This window comes from Sander lucioperca, chromosome 20 (genome assembly GCF_008315115.2).
Source record: "Sander lucioperca isolate FBNREF2018 chromosome 20, SLUC_FBN_1.2, whole genome shotgun sequence".
NCBI classification, from domain to species: domain Eukaryota; kingdom Metazoa; phylum Chordata; class Actinopteri; order Perciformes; family Percidae; genus Sander; species Sander lucioperca.
In genome coordinates, this window is record NC_050192.1 from 19084330 (window position 1) to 19108065 (window position 23736).

Here is a 23736-nt window from a genome sequence, read left to right on the forward strand (position 1 = left end):
TCAAACTCTTTTTGTTTACTTTGTGCCTCATGAAACAACACGCTTCACTTTTACATCGTTAAAACACACAGATCCTCAAGTAGTGGACGAATAAATCTACTTACAGTGAAGGCTCAGTTCCCTGTGCTGATCCCTCATCCAGTCATTACACATCAACATTTGCCTTTACCTCTGTGCCTCGGAAAAAACACTGAACTAAACATCACATATGCAAGCCACATCCTTCTCATATTTACCAAACGGTTCCGGAGCATTGGGGATATACAACATAGCTGGGTGTTAGTTAAAGGTGCCCTGCCACACGTATTTCATCATTTTTTGGTAATGTCTGAAGTTCTACCATGGACTCTATTTTTTGTGGAGAAAATGCCTTGGTTACCTTGTTTCAAGCCATTCTAGCGTGGTATAGAAAGCCTGCAGTCAGACTCGATTTGTGCCAGTTCTCATTAATATTCAACGAGCTAAGCTGCTTGACTCTGATTGGCTAACAGCTAGCCAATGAGAGCCTGGCTATCAGCATCCACTACCCAGCGCAATTGGACGAGCGCATGAATAGTAATGAGCTCAGGCAACACCACGTCAGACTGACCAGCTTTTGTTATTGACCTGATTTCTCCGCTTATTTCTTTTTAGTAGCTAGAGCTGACAGAGGAGGTAGCAGTTCATTTTCACATTCACAACATAACACAAACACTTATGGAACTAACATATTTCAAAAAATGCAAGTAAAAAGGGTTTTGTGTGGCAGGGCACCTTTAAACCAAAACTTCTTAAAGGATTTGTGCTTCTCCAGCACCAATGCAGGGTTTCCCCCAGTGTACTGCAAGCCCGGTGGCCCACCAGGACTAAGTTGTCCCCCCACCAAGCCTAACATTTTTTGAAACTAGTTAAAGTAGGGCGGCTCGGTTAGAAACGTAGACCCGGTCATATTTTCAAAGCTTCAGTTATCTTTTAGCCCTATGGAATCTGTCTTATAGCTTTTTTAACCCTCCTGTTGTGCTCGGGTCAAATTTGACCGATTTTCAAAAAGTTTCTATATCAGAAATTTGGGTTTTCTTTCAACCAAATTGTCAAAAAGAAATAACATGGATGGTTTCATACTACACTCTTTACAAGTGAAATAAATGATCAGTTCACTACTTTTATTGATTGTGGGTGTTTTATTTAAATTTTATATTATTTGAAGAAAATCCTTGATAAAATAGCGTTGAAAAAAGCTTCAAAAGTGTCGAAAAAGACGACCAAAACCTTGAAAAAAAAAGTTTACAACTTTTTGGGGGGGAAACCCTGCAATGATTCACAATCCAGTATGCTGCTAGTCAATAGTTCATACATTAAATCTTTCACAATGTTTACAAATATTTCTATGAAATCTAAACATTTTCCCCAAAAAAGATGATTAGACGTGTTTCAAAAGGTCTTGCCAGGGAAAAGCATCAGTCTATATTTTCTTTTGCTTCTATTTTTTGTTATTTCTGAGTGCGTTATTTGCTAAATAGTTATATAATCGTCTGCATGAAATGACAAAATGCATGGCAACATGAATTGCTGCAGAGCCATTGGTAAGCAAGGTAGACATTATCCACCATGTTTGGGTTTTACATTTGGCTAGCGAAATGTCTTGCTAGCTAGCCTGCTTCCTAGCTAGCCTCTGTTCCGTTAGCATGTGTAACACAAATTGTTAATGGTTTATTTATCTGTTACTGATCAAAAAAATGTATATCTATATATATATATATATATATGTCTGACACTGAAGTTGAAACTTATTGAATGTTTTTTGGTTGATAACGATAAAATGTCTAATTTTGTTTTTGTACAAGCTTTAAAAACTTTTGACAGTACCAACTTTGCCCTCTTTAAAATACTTTGTAATAGCCCGTTTTTCATTGTGATCTTCTAGTTAAGAACCATAAAGATGCAGTAAATCTACTATAAATGTCTTAAATGCCTATAGACACCTTTTTTGGCTTTTACTTCCAAAACTTACTTTCAGTTCTGCTCTTTAAGGCACTCGCCGGTGGCAAAAAGAAGCTAGTGTTGGTGGACGAATAGGAGTTTTTTTTTAAAGAGATATCTCAGATTTTACAATTAATATACTATATCTGCAGAGTGAGAAGAGACTGAGCTATGTGGCCGGGTTGGCTCAGTGGGTAGAGCAGGCACACATATACTTAGAGGTTTATGCCTCGACGCAGAGGTCCAGGGTTTGAGTCCGACCTGTGACAATTTCCTGCATGTCATCCCCCTCTCTCTCCCCTTTCTCACCCAGCTGTCCTGTCAATTAAAGGCGGAAAAAGCCCAAAAAATAATCTTAAAAAAAAGAAAAGAGATTGAGCTATTATATGTCAGACGGAATTAAAGATCTAAACAGCAAATGTGGCTCTGAGGAGCTGGTGAAATCTTCCGGCACCGAAAACAACCTCCAAATATGTTTCACGTACCACCAGATTATTTAATGCAAAATAGTTTGTTCCCCTTATTTCTGGCTACACTCATCAAACATACGACTCAGACAACAGATCAAGCCTTGGCAGTTACACACACTACAACAACACAAGATATTTTCTTGAAGTTATTTGGCACCAAAGTGGTTTTCAGAAACCAATTTCTGAGTGTGAAATGCCCCTAGGAAAGTTTATGAGAAGTAAAAAAAAAAAAAAAAAAAAAAAGCTAAGATGTGTTTTTTTCAGTCTTCATATCTGGAGGTTATGTAGTGCCAAAGTTGCGTAAATTCATACGGAGTTTGAGACGAGTACAAAGATTACAGCGCCAGCCTTAAGGTCGTATTGCTTCAGAATTTAAAGATGCAGTTTGTTAATAATCAAAAAATCCAACTTCAGTAAAAAAAACAAAAACAAAAAAACTGAAGGAACTTTGTTAGCAGAAGTCAGTGTTTCCCAGAAGGCGAGGGGGTTCATCATCCAACTTACAAACTGCATATTTTATCCTTCAATTAACTCAAGCGCTATATAACATCGTCTGGACTCAGAAGGCAAAGAATAAAGCAGATATATATTAATTATATGGTGACCATGATTATTTTGTAGCATAGAAGAAGATAAAGGATTAATTTACCCTTCAGTGACTTAAACGGCACTTAAACCCAGAAACCCTAATGTTGCAGATCTAATAACTTGGTCCACAATTCACTCATTTACAGAGTGGTTGGAAATATAAATGATTATATGGTTAAATCTTCTCCCATATTTCCTCTAATTAACGGTTGACATTAAACATATTTTACAACACTCTGCTTTATAAATTAAAAAAATAAAATTGACACAGATGCAGATTGACAAAATGTTCAGGTTTCATCAAGCCAAAACTAAACCGGCCTATTTTGTGATTAAACAAACCTCATTATGAACATAATGAAACATTTAATGGGCAGAATAAGGAGGCGGCAATCATCAGGAGGCACATGACAGCTGCTGCATAACAATTATTTGCACGAATGTTCTTTTGTCATGTCTATGCAGAATAAAAGGATCCTTGGTAATGAGACAGCCGAGTGTATTTTCTTGGTATTTTGGTGTAGAATAATATGGAAGATGTCAAATGCCTGAATGAAAACAAATCAGAGAAATGAAATACAATACGCATAGTAAGACACATTTCCTTTTTTATGTATGCAATTACTGTCATAATTAAATTTAAAAAACAGTTAAAAGGACAAGCATACAGTTCTTTGGGTATTCAATAACTGAATTATTTTTCATTTGATGTAGATTTTTTCACACAACATTAAAATCAAATCACAACAAACGTGACTTGCTTTTTAATATGGTGTGATGTCACAATGAAAAACAATTAATTCAGTTATTAAAGAAAAAAGCTTAATGATTGGTCTTTTAACGTATGTATTTAATTTGATGTGTATTATGTTTGATTTGTTTTATGCATTTTAAATCTTCCACAGAATAAGGTGGAGGACAATTAATTGTTTTTGACTGTGTTTTAAACGTTTGTACCGTAGACCCTAAGAAAAGCAGTACTGATACGGACTGCATTACCCAGATCAAATCAAGTAAACTAAAGTAAGACTGTCTTGGATGCATACTTTCTACTCATCTTGCAGCTTAAAGAACACTGGCAAAGCACGATGGAGGAATAAGCCCTATAATAACTGGATCTAATACATTTTAACGCTTTACCAACTTAATTTCAGATTTATTTTTAAGCCTTTTGAAGGATCCGTGGATACTCCGTCTTCAGAAGACACGAGTCATTTCCTCTTATGTGTGCAGAAACGTAATGCAGCATTATATATGGAGTCTTGCAAAAGAAGTTGAAATTATACAGATTATAAAAAACAAATCACACTTAACAATAAAAGTGTTTAGCGGTGTAGACTACATGATTAGGCAGTCATTATTTTTCACAGAAAGTAAAAACAAGCTGGTCCTCAGCAACAAAGTGGCAAAGGTGTCGATATCACTATTGAACACACACTCACACACGCACACACACACACACACAGGATATGACATCATGGACCACCCTGATTAACACTTTACAAGTGGCACTGTATCAGTCCATTAAAAAGATCGTTTTCATGGTGTATATGGAAATGCAAAGCCTCTGCTTAAAGCCAGCATACAGAGATAATAATAATGCTAAAACTAAACAGAATGAAAAATGAAATTACTCAGCTGGGATTTGAGTCGCTAGCACAGTGTCATCAGCGTAGAAACACAATCTGATATGAAAAGTGACATTTGGCCGTGATATAACAAAAAAAACAATTCAATTTTTGGACTTCGTACCCTGAATTCACTCTCCTCGAATATGCCATCAAGACAAACCAAGACGCCTGATTGGCCAGAGGTGTGTACCGTAGTGGGTTTTCATTGGTCGATTATTTTATATTTGAGCTTGCTTGAAGGTAAAAGTAAAAGTGTTTTTTTTTTAAACGTTCTCTGCTGCTGACAAGAGATGAGACTATTCTGGTTACCATTTAGTGTGGAGACAGAAAAACTGACCTCAGATCAGGCGTTGGAGGCAAATTAACCTCACATCCACAGGTCATAGACTTTGCTAGAATACGATAAGGAAAAAGTGGTCACAAAGCATTCTGGAGCAGCTGTACTTCCAATCCGAACTTCCAAAAAAGAAAATACTTGGTAATGTCTCATTACCTAACTTATCTTCTTTAATTATCCAAAATCTTCATTCCTTGTGTGGCACTTTTGTTTTCTTCAGTCCTTATATGATCAACTTAGAATGAATGGTGTACAGAAGCCAAACACAGAAACAGCAAGGTCCAAGGATCACACATACCGAATGCCATAGTTACCATTGCAAAAATAACCCTTTGATTTCACCGAGCTCCTATCTACGGTCGCCATTTTGCATCCCTCCTTGGTATTTGTTTCGGGATGCCAAGTGGAAGTACGCCATACAACTGTAGTAGATACTAGCACTTCAGTTTCCACAACTCTGGGTATATTTTTACACTTAATTTGTCCAAAAGTGGCATTCCTTACCCCTCCTGGAGTCCCATGACCACCCCCCCCCCCCACCCCCCACACACACACACCTTCAGTCCTTATATGGTCAACAGCTTCCTGTTGCTCCACTAGCCCCTCCCACTTTGGTCCTTACACGGTCAAACATTCGGTAGAGTCCGCGAGCTCGTCCTCCTTTGAGTCCTTAAATGGAAAACATCCTGTGTTTTAGTAGCCGTTAGCTCCGCCCCCTGACCCCTCCGTGAGGTCAGAGGTCAAAGGTCAGTGACCTTGTTCTCCAGGGCGGCGGCGATCTGTTGCAGACGGAGGGTCAGCTGTTTATTCTGGGCTGCTGGGTCCTCGTCCAGAGATTGGATGATCTGAAGAAGACCAAAACACAAAAAGTGAAATCTCAACATTTCCCCCCAAAAATGATTAGACGAGTTTTAAAATGTCTTACAAGGGAAAAGCATCAGTCTACAGTTTATTTTGCTTCTTTTTTTTATTAAATTTTTTGTCATTTTAGAGTGTGTTATTTGCTAAATTGTCAAATAATAATTGCCATGAACTGAGAAAGTGCATGGCAACATGAATTGCTGAAATTGCATGAATTGACTGGATGATCTGAGGGAGACGAAAACATTAAAGACTCAAATTGACAAATATTTAAACAAGCAGCTGTCAGACAAAATTCTATATTTTTTGGTAATATTGTTATGCTAATAAGCATCTCAAATTTCAACTAGTGTTCACTGTTTCTCCGTGGAGTTTTCCTGTGAAAGAGTAGCTACACCCAGGCTGAACATCTAGCTTGTGCTGCCATCTACAGGTCTTTTCCAGACAAAGGTGCTGGCTTGGCGTAACTCTGAATCTCACTTCCTTTATTTGACAACTCCTCGACTGAACCGGAATTTGTTCTGGCCCTCCTTCGTGAGGGCCGTCTCAAAGCTCTTATTCCTGCCCCGATGACCGAGGATGGAGGAGGGGAGCTAGGATGGAGGATGGATCTCTGAGGAGCTATGAGCGAGGATACACTACAGCAGCCATCCCGGAAGCCGTGCAGCTGAAAGCTCTTTTTATTTTATTTTTTTAACTGAATGATGGTATATTTCAGCTTCATTTGATGCAGTTACAAATAAAAACCAGGCTTAAAGAAAAAAACAAATTTACATAAAACCTTATTAGAATGCTTGCTTGCATTGATGAAAAACAACTTTTAAATGAAGACCCTCCATGATTTATATACTGTATATCTCTTCTTGCAGCAGCTGTAACCTGCCACACTTGTTTGGCTGAGCAGATTAGGAGGTAAACCTGCAGCTGCCCTGTCACTTTGCTTGCTCTCCTCTCCTTGCTCGCCTCTCCTAAGTACTCAGTCTTCACATTTCAAAATCGTCCTCCTGAACGGCCATATCCACCATTGTTTGAACCAGCTCCATAGCCACCAAAGTTCCTGCCGCCCAATGCCAGCCCAACAACCACCAAAGTTGTTCTTCATTGGGCCAAAGTTGGAGGAGGCCTGGGCTTTGTAGTGGCCCATGTTGTTGTAGTTATTGCCGCTGCAGTGCAGCTGAAGGAGTTGCTAACTCCGCCCATATAGCTGACGAAGTCACGTGATGCTTCAGAGGAAAGGATGTCTCATCCCTCTAAAAACACATTACCTCGTTTCCTCTCTCCTCACATGATCAAGGGAAGCAAGTGAAGGAACCGTGGATTTAATTTAAGGAAAGGGAGATTCAGCCCGTTTGACTCAACGTGTCAGCCCAGCTTGGCAGGGAAATGCGTCTCCATAACAACAGGGCTACCTGCTTTAAAGCAACACTAGAGAACTTTTCCCGCTTCGGTCCCACTACAGGTTGGAAGCGGGATTGTCCATTACATTACATTGTCCAGTTCATTCGAACTACAGATCCGCTACCCGATCTGGCAAACTTGCATAATGTAATGTAATGGACAATTCTGCTTCCAACCTGTAGGGGGACCGAGGCGGGAAAAGTTCTCTAGTGCTGCTTTAAGGTGTGTCTTAACTAGGCTCGTCTTGAGTCGATGGCGTTTAAAAACAGCCGGCTGATCCGTGGCTGTGACTAGTCAAAGGAGCGTTATGTAGAACCTCTGCAGCTCTTCCTCTAACTCTTCTCACTGTTGCTGTTTCTGCTTGCACTCTTCCTCCCGCAGTACTAGCACACTTGTTTTGATGGAAGCATAGCAGCTAACAAAGCTAAGCTAAAGCAAAAGCTTCAAAAAGCTTTTAAATGAAAAACACACAAAAAAACTAAATCAGCGAATGCTGGGACTTCATCAGCCCTAACTTAACACGACTCGTTTGCAGCAAACATGAAATAGTAAAATAAAGCAGATATCTGAAAGTATAAACAGGGACGCAGGAGATAAAAGACAAAAAGACATTTCTCACCACATCATAGTACTTGCTGGCGTACTGGTACAGCTGATGTAAGGCCAACTGGGTGTTCAGCTTGTCTGTGTGTTGCTACAAAGTGGAAACAAACGTTACACATTAAAACGGTTTAAATCCTCTGAAGTGGACACCAGCTCCATTAAAACATTGAGTAGATTTTACAGAAATGTTGGTAATATTGATGAAGAAAAGTTCCAGAAATCCCCACAAAGTTTGAGCTTCGACACTTAGGTATGGTATTTCATTTTGATGACACCAAGCTCTTTAACGTTTTTTAAAAAGCACATAAAGATGCATATTTTTAGTCAGCCGTTCGTTTAGCCATATTCTCGACTGTATTACTATGTACCTTATGACCTTTTATTATGCTTTACTGTGATTATTTGTGCTTTTTATGATTATTGATTTGTTTTAATGTATTTATTATTTTGGCCTGTGAAGCACTTTGTGACTGTCTGTAATAAGTGATAGATAAAATGTACTTGCTTACTTACTCTTGTTCATATGGAGGTTAAAGGCACTTATTGTAAGTTGCTGTGGACAAAAGCGTCTGGCAAATAAACGTACTGTAAAATATGTGACAGGTTTATGTTCATGTTGAAGGAAACTAATAAAAAAACTCATAAAAAGCAAATTCATCTGAGGATTCAAAGTATTTACTGGTTGCGCTGGGTCAGTTATTGTTGATGTTGGCTAAATTTGAGGCTTTAATCAAAAAACATAAACTAGGAATGCTCTTGGCAGCAGTGCAGCGCAACAATAATATCCATACTGTATATCCACAGCGGACCTCTCTATGGTCTTAATTACAACTCAAAAGTACATCATACAGCAGCTGATTGTGCACACGCTCAAACATTAAAGTGAAAAAATATAGAGAGGCTGGTAATATTATTTTGAGCCAAAAATTGAATTTTGGATGCGGCTGAGAACATTTCATTTAATATAAAAAGACACTTTTGTATGATAAAGATAAAGAAATGGCCCCAGTAACTATTGCATTATTGATGCAATTATGTATTATGTAAATTAAGTACCATTTTGTTGTTGTAGTTGGTCAAGGTGGAGCAGATTTGATTCAGTTTATACACAGTTTGGGAGTTTAATCTTTAAACGTGGATCACATTTTATAAGATAATCAGATGTTTTTATATGTAAAGTAACTAGTATCTGTAGGTAGATGTAGTACCATACTTTCCTCTGAAATGTAGTGGAGTTGAAGTATAAGTGGCATAAAATGGATCTACTCAAATAAAGTACAAGTACCTCAATTTTGTACTTAAGTACAGTTTTTGAACCGCTTCATGATAAATGGTTGATAACCCAGCACTCGTGAATAGATTTACACACCTTATGAGACTAGACTGGACAAGTCCTCATCCATAGTGTATCCCTACTTTTTTCCTGAATCACTGTTGTTGCCATGTTAGTTCCTGTTTTTCCTTTTTCTTTCTTTCTCTCTTTTTTTTAAATATTTTTTTGTTGCATTTTAGGCCTTTATTATAAAGGACAGCTGAAGATGTGAAAGGGGGGAGAGAGAGAGAGAGAGAGAGAGAGAGAGAGAGAGAGAGAGGGGATGACATGAAAGGCCGCAGGTCAGAGTTGAACCTGTGGCCACTGAGACAAGGACTGAGCCCTTGTACATGGGGCGCACGCTCTACCAGTTGAGCTATCCAGGCGCCCCTCCGTCTTTCTCTTTTCTGTTTTCTGCCCTTTTCTCTCATGCACAGTATAGCACTCATTAGTTTTGTGTATGCATTTATATTTACGCAGTGTGTGTGTGTGTGTTTGTATATAAGTTTACGATTGTGTATGTATATGGATTTTTGTATGTATACATAATATAATAACATGTGTAATATGTATATAATGTGTGTGTGTGTATGTGTATGTGTGTGTGTGTGTGTGTGTGTGTGTGTGTGTGTGTGTGTATATATGTATGCATGTTTATATGTGTGTACTTAAGGAGTTGGACGCTTTACTGGAACAATTTAACTACTCCTTTTTGGTTTGTTGCTTGTTCCTTTACTATTTCTCCTTTGAATATGTTGATCTTTGTACTTGCTTATCTGGACATTTTGTTATATTGCCACCTTGTTTAAATTAGGTGCTGCTGGTGCTATGTATATGATACTACAACAAAAACAACATACCCTGGAAACCTCAGCAAGGTGTGTGTTCATGTCCTGGTCACTGACTGGAACCATCTGTCTGATGCCCTTGTAGTAACTGAAGAAAGCACACACAAACACACATTTATCAAATTATATCAAGTGATCAAATGGCAATGACATTTGTATCTAAAATAACAATTTATTTGATGTTGTTTTATACATTTTCAGTTTTATAAGTTGGACTTTTTGCAACTGGTGGACCCATGTGTAGCCCAGCTGTTCTGCTGAATAGGGGTGGGACAAAATATTGTCACTGCAATATATCGTTGTCCTTTTTCATGTGATACGAGAATAGATATGCTGGCGCCAAATATCAATATTTTATTGAATAAATGAAGGTGCTCTTAATAGATTTCCCTGCTCCCAGCGTCGCTACTTCATGGCTCCTCGAGGTGGCGCTCAACACATGAATGAAGGGAAAAAAGTTTTTTAAACAGGATGGCGGACAGCAGTGTGAGGAAAATAACAGATGCCCCAGCCCCGTTTAAGTCTATAGTTAGTGTATAGTTATTTTAATTTACAGACTGAAAAACGTGTGCTACAGAATTGTGCTGTTTTCTAACAGTTTGGACTTGCAGTAAATAAAGAGGGAGAACCGGTATTTAACCTTTTCACGGGCATTTTGTATTCATAGTTAGAACGATATTGTGATGCATCATTATAGGATTGTCTGGCAATATATTATATGTATATATATATATTATATGTATATATATATATATTTATATTATCGGTATCGTGAGCCGTATATCGTACCGTGAGGTACCCTGTGATTCCCACTAGTACCGAATACTACACACACGCGCGCACACACACACACACACACACACACACACACACACACACACACACACACACAGGCACACACACATCTGTTCATTCTGTTTATTTAGTGCAACAAACTCACTCGTCCACCATCTTCTTGTACGTGGAAATCTCTTTTGCATAGAGCAGCTTGTTGCTGGGAGACTCCTGCAGAAAAAAACAACACACGGATAAGAGATCATTATCAAAGCTTCTCAGAATCATCCTGAAACTTTGTTCTGTGTAAAGGGAAGATGTTTTACAGAGAAAAATCCTCTCCTGGAAGCTCCTGCGCGGTTAATTAACATCGGTTTGTAATGTTCAAACAGTCCAGGGTTTATTTTGCGATTAAGTGTTGTAATTAACTCCTTTTGCTGCAGCCAGTTTCCATCAGCCCGCCTCCTCATCTGCTGCGAGTCCCACAAAGACTTCTGACAGCAGCCAGTGGAGGGCAGTGAGCATCGTAAGAACTTGCCTGAAAATCCTCACGTTTTTAACTTTTCTTCAGTATCAGAGTAAACCAGCGATAGTTGTCTGTACATCTATGGGTACACTGCAAACAGGAGCTGCTAATAGCTAATTCGGCATACTTTAAATGGCACCAATGTACTAAAACATAGGGGAAAATACAGTCCTGCAGCTGACATTACAACAGCCCGTTTGAGGAGGTTTTATGGGGTCTTGCTCTCCTGACTGCTTTAAATTCTTCTCATCATATTGGTTCCCAAATAGGCCTATATGGTGATGTCAGCATGTTTACATCTATCAGATCAGCTTCCTCCATCTTCACACAACATGTGAAAAAAATACAAAAATATAAGTTTACAACTTTAAAATACAAGGGATGGGATTTAAATGGGAGCGTATCTATGTCCCCAGTGTCCTATGTTCTTCATACTAACATCCTCATAATACGACACATTAACAAGACCCTTTAAAGGGTTTTATGTTCTCAGCAATGTTCTTCCAGGCCAAATGTTGAAATCATCCACCTATAGCTTATAGCCGTAGGAGAAGGAGTTTTTGTCCTACGCCCTCAAATTTGCAGACAATAGTTTTCTTTTTTCTTTCTTTAGACGTTGATATATCGCCACAGTGGTTGAACATTTTCACCATTTAAACGGCATTTGCAGACTGATCTCATGAAGTGGTGTATGTATGACACGCCAATTTGTATGCCATTTTGGCGTGTTATCAAGACGCATAATCGCTTTTTAGCGTGTTTATCAACGCCGTTTGGCCTCCATTGACTTACATTACTTTGCAATTGCGTGTGAATTTACACTGTAGCGAGTAGTATGAAAGGCCGAAAATCCACGTAGGGAGGTTGGTCGGGGTGGTGGATGGGTCACGTGTCCCACGTGTCACGTTTCCTAATCCCAACCGTTGCTTTCTTCTTTTACTATAGCCAACCCCGTTCTTCTTTTCCTAAACCCAACCCTGGTGTTCTTTTCCTAAACCCAACCGTGCCGTTGTTGTCCCGCGTCCCATTATTGTTTTCGTAAATCCAACCGTCGGTAATTGCAGCTGTAATTAAAATCCCTGACCAGTGCAGGTGATGCTAAAATCACCCCACCCCCCCTACAGGTTTTCCCCTGGATCATCCAAGACTTAGGTGCGCAAATTTGGCAGAGGTGTCTAAGGGTCTTTCCTCAAGAAAATGTGATGTTTTTCAAGAAAAAAAAAGCAATTCAACATAATTTTGGGCCATTATTATCACCATACCTGTGTCTAAAACTTTAGAAAAGCTAGGGGAGATAATACATAAATAACAATCAAAAAGTTTAAAGAAAAAGATACAATCTACAATCATTAGACCTGAGAAAAGTCTTTTAGTTAGTTTGATGCTTTTTTCAAAGTTTTTGGCACTTTTTTGCCCCATTTCCCATTCATTCAGCTTAGGTGCTGCCAAAAACGGCTCAGATGCTGCACCTATGACTTCTAATGGCAGGGACAACTCTAAAAATCCAGACTTCAGATTCAAAGTTTCCACACTCCTAAGCCCTTTGTATGATCTGTGTGTGTGTGTGTGTGTGTGTATGTGTGTGTGTGTGAACTGACCCGGCTGAGTTTGTGCTCCGTCTTGGTGCAGGCGTCCATGAAGGTCTGGGCGATGACGTGCAGCGACGCGTCCACCACCTCCGTCACGTGCACGTCGAAGATGAAGTCGGGGTTTCTCAGGATGTTTACCCAAAACCGCATAGGCAAGCTGGGGACAAAGACAGACTCTGGGTCAGGTCGGTAAAATGACCAGGAAGTGGATATCACAACACATAAAAACACAAAAAGCTTTAAAAGTTTGCTGAAATTTCTCAGAAACTGACTGACTTGACATTGTCACAGTCAAAGTCAATTAAAATGTAGTAGTAGTTTATTCAGTCATCATAAAAACAATAATCCTATACATATCACTAGGATTGGGCATCATCGGGAACCGGTTCCAACTTGGAATTGTTTCAAAATTACGATTCCAATGAAATCGCTTTTTATTGTAATCGTTAAAAAAAAATGGTTTTGAATCCGATCATCGGTTCCAAATTTAACACGGGAAAGTTTTGGTTTCCGTAGTGACCGCCGAACTTCCAGGCGCTTATTGTGTTGCAGCCATGGAGCACAGTAAGCGGCGCTCCGAAGTGTGTCTTTAATTTACGTTGAAAAAGCCTGGTAAAACTAGCCTAGAAATCTAGACGCACCCTAGCGACAGCAAATGTAATTTGCAGCCAGCGTCGTCAGGCAACTCTCTGTTGGCTTGCGAGCTGGAAAAACCAAACTCTAGTCAGGCTAATCACATCGTGTATAGAGTCGGTGGGCGGGGCTTAACATAATGACGGCAGAGTTGCGACGGTTCCGCGTGAATTCCCTGCTACTTGAAAACAAAGAAGATGGCGGCTGCTGCTGCTGGCGAACAGCGGTCTTTGGAATCGGCTTTGGAAGACTTGGAGTTAAGCTTTTCTTTGAGAAAAGAACAAAGAAATTTCTTAAAAAAGGAAGAGGTCACCTTCTTTGTTGCTCTGGTTGGTTGTAGCGCTATCCTATTGCGTGCAGAGGGAATTTGAAAGACAACTGTTTATCCTGCCCCTCGGATTGAGCCCTGCCAATGATGAGTTCCCAGACCAACATCTGGATGTGGGTCTGGCCTGTCAGGCTACGGTAAAACTGTTTGCTAAACCAAAAGTGTAAGTAACAGATTAAATGGTGTGTTAGTCTGCTCTATATGAAGGGAAACCATTAATTCCAACTGCTTACACTGTTTCCCTTCCCTCCCCTCCTCCCTTCATCATTTCATCTCTTCCTGCCGTCTCTTCCTCCACAGACCATAACCCTGGTCAATAATTCACGACAGCTGATGAATATTTCATTTTCCAACTTGGATGTGTTCCTGGTGATTGACAAGCTGAGCTCAAGGCAGGGCTGGGGTAAAAAAAATCAGCCCTGGACTTTTGAGACCCAGACCAACCCACCACAATCAGCGGACACCAACCGTCCCTGCACTCCCCTTCAACACGTACATACAAGCAGGGTCCAAAATTAGTACCCTTTACCAGCCAAATGCTAACAAGTCCTCTCTTGTAGATAAGGGTGCTAAAATAATCTCAAGTTTTTAGACTAAGGATGTGAATGGCCAGTGTTCATATGAACACAAGTTGGCCAATCATGTGATCTCTCTTATCTCTATAGGCCGAACAAAAACAAAACAAGTTTTCGACCGGAATGCGGCCCATTCAGGCCACACAAATAGACCGGCCCACTGGGAAATCTCCCGGTACTCCCGATGGCCAATCCATGCCTGGCTCAAGGCCAGTTTGGAAGCAGAGAAGTTTAGGGAATAAAAAGCAATCTTTCTGTTTCTATTTCCTCTCTTCTTCTTCCACATCATCATCATCTATCTGTCCCGATAAAAGACGACCAATTAGATCGGGCTTTAGATTTATGTTGTCGACCGGGACGTAATTACACTCTAGTTAAGCTGATGAGATCGAGTAGCATTTTGTGCTGTGTGTGTCCAGTCTGACACACAATACACACACACACACACGCAGTGTATACATACAGTACATGTTAGGTATATTTAGTGTGTGTGTGTTGTGTACCTGTTAGTCTTCCAGATGTGCAGCGTCTCCTCGTCCACGTTGTCGTGTCTCAGCGCCTGTTCGTCCAGGAAGTCAAAGAAGTATTTGACGGCAGGAGGGACGACGGTGCTCGCGCACAAAACGCTGCGGAAGAAATCGTCCACAAACTGCTGCAAAGTGCCCTGTAACACACACACACACACACACACACACACACGTATGTTTGCATGTATACATATGCGTATTTTTCCTTTTATTTTACATTTTGAATTGTCAACATTATTCTCTTATATTGTCCATATTTAATTCTGGTCTCTAGACTTTATCCTTGCACTATTGGACTTATTTGCACTACCACCATGACACACACTCTCATAGAGCACCTAAAATTGTGATTTTGACATTTTAGACTTTAGAGTTTTTAAGACCCTGTGGAAACCCTGTTATCTTTATATAAACTAACTAGCATCTGTTACATAAATGTATTTAAATGAATAAAAAATACATTTGCCTCTGAAATGTAGTGGAGTAGAACTATAACTTAGCTCGAAACACTCAAGTAAAGTACCTATAAAGTGTCCTGACAGTAAGTACAGTGTTTGTTACAGTAAATGTTCTTTATTATGTTCAGTCCCACACACCTTGACAGACAGCAGCCGGGTCAGGTAGATCTCAGTGATGGCTTTGGTCATGGACTTGTCCTTCATGCTGCCTCTCTTTGACTTCCCTTCATCGATTTCATCCGCCGGCCTCACCAGGTGGAAGGTGTTGTCGTCCTCCAGCAGGGCGTTTTCTGTTCAGGAGACGGACAGATCTAACCGTTAAAGTTACGTCTTTATTCAGACGGGACAGCACGTTTACGGGAAGGAGACACATTGCTGCGAGGGAGGGAGGGAGAGCAGCTGTGAGTTTAAAATGTTATTCTAGTAAGCAGACGGTTTTCTGTTCTCTCTGGTACATCAATTTCATCAGGTGTGTTTGTACCTTGGCGCATTGCTATTATGATGGAAGATTTGCACCGTAATAATTTTATTGTAATCTTCTGCATGTTTGTGTGCTGCTGTGCGTCCCTGTGTGTGTAACAAGCATAGTGTGCGCGCGCTGTGCATAAGCCTAGGTGCATTTTACTAAATTGCTGTTAAAATAACAATGAAATGCTGCGTTATTGACTTTAGACCAGGTTTTTGTTGGTCAATGACGCAATCACTTCCAGCTGCCTCAAGATAGCAATACGCCCAGAATGCACCTGAACACACCTCCCTGTAAGACCAGCACGCCCAGAATGCACCTGAACACACCTCCCTGTAAGACCAGCACGCCCATGGGCAACAGATGGGAGCAGGAGCATTTGCTATTTAAACGACGTGGGCGCTGGACGGGAAATTGACAACTGCGTTGGTTTTAAACTAGCAAAGACACTTGCGTCGGGCTTTGCGCTGCACTGTGCCGGGTGCAAGATAGGGCCCATAAAGTTATTAGAGAGCACATTCTGTTGCCTGTTTTTAAATATCTGACAGAGAGCACAAGCATGAAATGACAGCACATTAAGTTGGGACTCATTTTAACGTATTTTAGCCACCTAAAAACCTAACACACACCTAATAAAAATCAATTTCAGTTTCAATATTTTCAGCGCTTCACCTTGCTGTCAGACAGCCCTTTACGACGGGGAACTGAAGCCGTTATCTCTGCTCTCTTCAAAGCCACCAGACTCCTTTGACAAGAACATAATTTTACCTCGCAGAACACAGGAGTTACTGCTCTACCGCTGCCTCCATCAGTTAGTTTGTGTTATTGTGTTACTTTGTTGTTTTAAAGGGTTAGTTCGGATTCACCAAAATCACACAATAACAAATAACCGATGGAGGCAGCGGTAAAACAGCAACTCACGTATTCTGCGAGGTAAAATGACTTTTTTGGTTTTGTGAAAGGAGTCTGGTGGCTTTGAAGAGAGCAGAGATAACGGCTTCAGTTCCCCGTTGTGAAGGGCTGTCTGACAGCAAAGGAAAGCAGTGAAATTATTCTAAATATAGCATCCACTTAAACTGATGTTTTTAGGTGTCTAAAATAGGTTTAGCTGCTGCCGCCGTCTACAGCGTGTCGGTACTCCTGCCTGCTTCTCCAAACTGGATCTAGGTGAAGTTTTGAGATTTTCTTAATAATTTGATATGAACATTGACACGTACAAGAATTTTACAGCAATATTTATCATATTATAATAAATTATAATAATAATGATTCTTGTTATTTTTATTTATTTCATGTCCATTTCATTCACCTCTAAAAATGGAAAAACTTAAGTGTAGGAATATGAAAACTGTATTTCAGTATAGCAGAGTTACATCTACCTCTGCCCAAAAGTCTGCCTTGTGTGTGTGTGTGTGTGTGTGTGTGTGTGTGTCTGTGTGTGTGTGTGCGTGCGTGTGCGTACTCTCTTCGTAGCTGTCTTGATGCTGGTGGAAAGACTGTGTGTGCAAAACTCTGGACAGAACCAACGTGGCGTTATCTCGAACCTGGAAGACAAGAAATCGTTAGGAGAAATATGAATAAATCCTGATTCACTGGAACTGAACAATGCACACACAGTTATAAAGTTGCACTTCGTCTCACAGAAGCTTTCTCCATAAATAATTTCCTTTAAATGTCAGAGGGGAAGCTGTCAGAGTGTTTTTAGTTTCTGCTGGTTTTTTGTGCTGCATGAGAAGGCGCCTCATGTGGCTCGACATTTCTCTGTGCCCGGTCTCGACACACACAAGCAAAAAAACAACAGTCTGGTCTCGACACACAGAAGCAAAGATGATTACAAACGTCCAGAGTCTGAAGCAGGATCGTGAACTCAAATTGGACTTGATGCATTACCTGAAGCTTGGGACAAACCTGAAGATACCTACAAACACTGAACAAACCAAACATAGATTGCTTCCACCAACATGCACAACCCTGCAAATCCTGCACCAACGGTTGCCTGTTCTTGTACCAAAACAAACAGCAACTCGCACTGTTTATTGTGGGGTTTCAGGACGCAGCAGCTAGACTTCTCACTGGTATTAACAGACGACATCAAATCACCCCAATCCTGTTCGTTTTGGAATGATTTGAAGATTTTACTGATCACTTTTAAAGCTGATATGGGTCTGACTCCTAGCTACATAGCAGAGATGTTGGCCCCATGTGAGCCAGTTAGCGGCCTTACTCCGGATTTCCACTGGATGTGGAACGTCTGCGGACCGGCTCCGCTGCGGAACGGCTGCGTGCTCCGCCATCCGTCAATACCCACCAGGTCCGGATTTGTAGCTGTAGTCACGAGGACCCACGAGATCTCGCGAATTCACGTAGAATAGAACCACAAAACCACCACCAGTTAGTTTCCATCCAGAGGAGTAGAGGGGAAACAACTCTGAGCTGTGTTTTCAAGGTGTAGTTCAGGGAAATATGATCTGCCGTGAGCACTGTGTATTTTATTTTGAAAATTAACCAGATTTTTATTTTGTTTCTGTGCTCGACTTCCTGTCCTGCACTATCTGCCGTGTGCTAAATTGCTGCTGAGATCTCCGGCGTCCAGCAAAAATAGAAGCTCTGTGTATCTGCTCCGGAGGGCTGGGACCGCCGGAGCTGGGACGGAGTCGGGACGCAGCCGTTCTGCAGCCGTTCTGCAGTCAGTGGAAATACACACACTGACTTTAATGGAAACCTAATGACTCCGTCGACGTTCCAGAGCTGTTATGCAGCCGTTACGCATCCAGTGGAAATTGCCGGTTAGATCCTCGGGCTGGGCCCTTTTAGAAGTTACAAAGTCAAGGTCAAGTGCTCATATTATGCTCATTTTCAGGTTCATAATTGTATTTAGAGGTTATATCAGAATAGGTTTACATAGTTTAAATTTCAAAAAACACCATATTTTTGTTGTGCTGCACATTGCTGCAGCTCCTCTTTTCACCCTGTGTGTTGAGCTCTCTGTTTTAGCTACAGAGTGAGACCTCTCACTTCTGTAACATCTTTGTTGGGAGTCGCACATGCTCAGTACCTAGGTAAGGACTACTAGCCAGTCAGAAGCAGAGTATGAGGGCGTGCCCTGACAGTACCTAGGTAAGGACTACTAGCCAGTCAGAAGCAGAGTATGAGGGCGTGTCCTGATAGTACCTAGGTAAGGACTACTAGCCAGTCAGAAGCAGAGTATGAGGGCGTGCCCTGATAGTACCTAGGTAAGGACTACTAGCCAGTCAGAAGCAGAGTATGAGGGCGTGCCCTGATAGTACCTAGGTAAGGACTACTAGCCAGTCAGAAGCAGAGTATGAGGGCGTGCCCTAACAGTACCTAGGTAAGGACTACTAGCCAGTCAGGAGCAGAGTATGAGGGCGTGTCCTGACAGTAGCTAGGTAAGGACTACTAGCCAGTCAGAAGCAGAGTATGAGGGCGTGCCCTGACAGTACCTAGGTAAGGACTACTAGCCAGTCAGAAGCAGAGTATGAGGGCGTGCCCTGATAGTACCTAGGTAAGGACTACTAGCCAGTCAGAAGCAGAGTATGAGGGCGTGCCCTGATAGTACCTAGGTAAGGACTACTAGCCAGTCAGAAGCAGAGTATGAGGGCGTGCCCTGATAGTACCTAGGTAAGGACTACTAGCCAGTCAGAAGCAGAGTATGAGGGCGTGCCATGCTAGCAGCTAGGTGAGCATTATAACGTGTGTTCCAAAGTGACCACGTTTGTCTCTGAAGTAAAGGCTGGACTACAATAGAGCTGTTTGGAGCAGTTTGTGAACAGTGTTTTCTGTTGGAGATGGTAAGTCCCTTTGGGGTGGACTTTGGGCTTTTTGACTTTGTAAACCTATAACGTGCACAAAAAAGATATATAACACAATAAAGGAAAGGGGAAAAGCCAAAAAAGCATAATATGAGCACTTTAAATCTAAGGGTGACTTCACATACCCTTCACCATACCTAGAGATTGGCATGGTTTTATTTCAGTTAGCCTAATAGCTGGTTTGATTTGCATTGATATGGATCTTATCTCAGTTAGCTATATATGTGATGATATGGGGCTATTTTAATTCCAAAGGCCAAGGGAACTTTATCAGGATGCATAGTATCCTGGATCCATGAAATAACTGGCCTTTAAAAATAAAAATCTGCCTTTCTCTATGGGAATTTGACATAGTGCTATGCATAATTATGGGCCCTGTATTTTAAGGAAGGATTTTTCCTCATTTTTTTAATTAACGCATTAAGATCAATTTCCAAAAGATGATTTTTATATATATATATATATATATATATATATAGGGGTACAATTTGGTTTTGATGAATTCTACTAGCAGCAATACCACAGGCCAACAATTGGCCCGTTCCAAACAGGCACATTTTCAACGGGCACTGCACTAGTTAGTATTAACTCAATAAAACTACTAAATTATGTGCAATAAAAGGTGAACGACACAGGAAAGAAGTATTAAAAATGCTACCTGAAATGTATTTAATACTTGGTGGAGAAGCCTTTGTTTCCAATGATAGCTTCAAGACACTTCCTGTATGAAAAAACTAATCTCTCACAGTGATCAGGTGGGATTCTGGCCCATTCTTCAACAAAATCTTAAAGATTGTTGTCATTATTGTTTTATGTTGTTCTTGGTTTTTATCTGCTGTTTTTTTTCTTCTGGAAAGCACTTTATAACCTTGTTCGGAAAAGTGCTATAGAAATAAAGTTTATTATTATAAAGTAGAATACTAAGTATTGTGCACGACAGCCTCCGGACATTAACCCTTGTGTGACATTTTCTGCACTTTTTTTCCCACTACCACCAGTATACACTTACACCAACTTGTTACCACTTTTTTAAACTCATTTTTGGATTTTATAGTCAATAAACCTCATGTATCCTTTATGAAATTTGATCTAATTTTAGAGTTCAAAAAATGCAGAAAGTATACTGATAGTTAAGATCAGGGGATGTTTATGGATAATCACAGACTGTCAAAGTTTAGTCAAAAATTGATTGAAACACCCAAAAGTCAATGATATTATTGAACTGATCCTTACTTTTACTTGTGAAGAGCTTATCATGGAACCATCTGTGTTACTTTTGGGCAATTTGGTTGAAAGAAAACCCAAATTCCTGATGTAGAAACTTTGAAAACGGGTCAAATTTGACCCGAGGACAACAGGAGGGTTATACTCACGTTGTAATGAGCCAGGGTGTTGAGTCTCTTCCAGCGTCCCTCTCTCTGGGACGTGAGGTCCAGGTCGGACAAGATCTGACCCGTGGAGCCAGGACGCCACTCTGTGGACGGAGGAGAAAGCCGACTTATTATTAACGTGTGTTTCTCATATTTAATGTTGTCTTCGTATGTATTTGTCCTGCTTTTTGTTTTGGCTGGGATCGTTTCTCTTTCTCTCTCTGGCAGAAGAGATCTTGATCTCAGTGAGATTAACTGAGTAAATTAACGCTATACAGTATGAAAAAAAAAATTATTATTATTATTATTTTGTGATTTGGCTGCTGTAACTGTGTAATTTCCCTTTGGGGTTTAATAAAATATTTCCTCTCTCTTACTCTAATTAAGGGTAACTAAGTTGAATCACTGTTTTACACTCACACAGTCTGTATAAGTATGTAACAACATTATTATATCTAATGTTATCCTTAACTTAAGTGCAATCTATAAATATGATTTAATCTGAAAAGAAAATAGTTTGTTCCAGTGTCGGTTCTAGACCATTTCAAAGAAGGGGCCAGGCCGGGGCCACATGCCATTTTTAGGGGTACCAAATAAAAGCACAAGTGTTACATAACCCAACCCTCCATAGGTTTTGTAATTTTGTAATTTGTAATGTCTTTATTTGAACAGGGACAGTGCACAAAAAACATTAATAGATGTTGAGGTTGTAGCAAATTGCTAGTTTCTGCCCGTAGTCCCTGGGCATGTAGATAGCGCAATAAAATACAGACAAAGTATTTACAGTATACAATACAGACACAAAGTCATAAAAATCTACAGACATTATTGTCCCCCTATCCCACCCCATCTAGAGCTAAAACTAGACCCCCCCCCCCCCCATAAACACACAGTAATTTAGCACATCAAGTCACTGGTGGGAGCAAGTCTGCTTTGTTAACAACCAATGGTTCTACAAAAGACTAACGACACACATACAGGGTTCAACAGTAAGGGTTGCCCGATGGGCCGGGGTCAAAGTAAAACGCCACGTTGGGAAAGTAAATATAACAACCCAGCGGCCCGTTGGGGGCGTCCTCGTATCATAATCATTTGATTTGAATGTGCAGTTGGCCAATCAAGATTTTAGTTGGCACTTGATGCTTTACACAGGTTTTTTGTTCGACATTTTTTCACACTTTTGATGCTTTCATCGTCTGACTTTTTTTTCAAACTTTTTTTCGACGTTTTTTTTTTATAGGGGCCAGTAAAAATTTACTTTGGGAAGTATATTTTTTTTTACTTGCCCAAACTTAAAAAAAAAAAACCATTAGCGTTGAACCTGAAACAATGACATAAAACAATAAAGACAGAAATACTTATTTAGTGTTAACCTACATTTGATTTATCACTGCACATGAATAATATCCCTTCTTCGGGGATAAAGGTTGGGTTAAAAATGTATGAAAACATTTGCCACAGTAAGGGAGGGGGCAGAGGGGGGTTGAGGCTTAATATAAAGGGGGCACTGGCCACCCTATGCCCCCAAAACTGCCACTGTTTTTTTTTTTGCCACCAAATCTCTGCGTTACCCTGCAGTCCCACCACAGACCTGCAGGAGGCAACACACTCCCGGTCTGTGACAGCAAAATTATTTCTTTGTATAAATATCAACATAATAATTGTTAGTTCTTACCGAGGGCAACACTCTCCACCTCCGGTCTCTGCGAGTACGGCAGATTCCTGTACACCTGATCGATGATCTTCTCTTTCACCTGCAGGGCAGACAATTAACATGTTACCTGCCAAAAACTGTACCCGAACACAAAAACTAGAATTATATATTTCATTCACGTTTATCAGCACTGAACAACACTGACAGACAGCAGAGAAATATCACAGAACACAGATGCCACAACCACAACCTGGCCCCTCATATCTAAACACAATACAAGTCATTTAAAAGTGTTAACCCTCCTGTTGTCCTCGAGTCAAATTTGACCCATTTTCAAAAAGTTTCTATATCAGAAATTTGGGTTTCTTTCAACCAGATTTTCAAAATAAATAACGTGGATGGCTCCCAACGCTCTTCACAAGTTTTATTCAATTTCATAGCATTTGAAAAAAATTTTAATAAAAGAACGTTGAAAAAAGTGACTAAAATGTTGGGAAAAGCTTCAAAAACATTACTCAATGCCAAGTGGGGGGAAAAAAAAACATCAACATCAAAAGGTGCAGAAAAAAACGTTGAAAAAAAGTGACAACATCATCAGTGGAAAAGCAACAAAAGTGTCGAAAAAGACGTCCAAAACGTTGAAAAAAAAGTTTAAATTTTGACCCAGAAAAACAAAAAGTTGCACGGTCGACGGGAAGACAACACAAGGGTTAAGTGTGAAGGTTTTTGTTGAATAACCTTAAAGCCAGAGTTAAACGGTGGCAACTAAAGATACACTGCAGAAATGTCCACATTTTGTCGTCGGGTCAAACTTGGCCCGTTTTAAAAGTTTCAACATCAGAAATTTGGGTTTCTCTCCAGCAAATTGCTAAAAAAATAACATGAATGGTTCCATACAACCATTCATGGAATTTCTTTTTTTTATAAATTATTTTTTGGGCTTTTCTGCCTTTAATTTTTGACAGGACAGCTAGGTGAGAAAGGGGAGAGAGAGAGGGA

The 23736-nt window shown here is 40.2% G+C and overlaps 1 protein-coding gene and 1 long non-coding RNA gene across 4 annotated transcripts in view; one reads left to right on the forward strand and one right to left on the reverse strand.

Annotated features, from left to right (window-relative positions):
* Positions 1–689: 689 nt before the first annotated feature.
* Positions 690–1015, forward strand: LOC116047923. The gene is made up of 2 exons (XR_004104516.2): positions 690–805; positions 851–1015. It is a non-coding gene; the product is annotated as an uncharacterized LOC116047923 (long non-coding RNA).
* A 2348-nt stretch (positions 1016–3363) lies between these two features.
* LOC116047920 (plexin-B2-like) overlaps positions 3364–23736 on the reverse strand; it is a 244747-nt gene continuing 224374 nt past the window's right edge. For all 3 annotated transcript variants that reach the window (XM_031296960.2, XM_031296961.2, XM_031296959.2), the window contains exons 34-43: positions 22759–22837; positions 21087–21187; positions 17346–17427; positions 15556–15707; positions 14936–15096; positions 12906–13053; positions 10948–11012; positions 10020–10095; positions 7864–7938; positions 3364–5830 (exon numbers count right to left, since the gene is read on the reverse strand). In XM_031296960.2, the coding sequence (XP_031152820.1) occupies positions 5726–5830; positions 7864–7938; positions 10020–10095; positions 10948–11012; positions 12906–13053; positions 14936–15096; positions 15556–15707; positions 17346–17427; positions 21087–21187; positions 22759–22837 (1044 nt within the window). In that variant the 3' untranslated portion in view covers positions 3364–5725. The remainder of the gene's footprint in view (positions 5831–7863; positions 7939–10019; positions 10096–10947; positions 11013–12905; positions 13054–14935; positions 15097–15555; positions 15708–17345; positions 17428–21086; positions 21188–22758; positions 22838–23736) is intronic.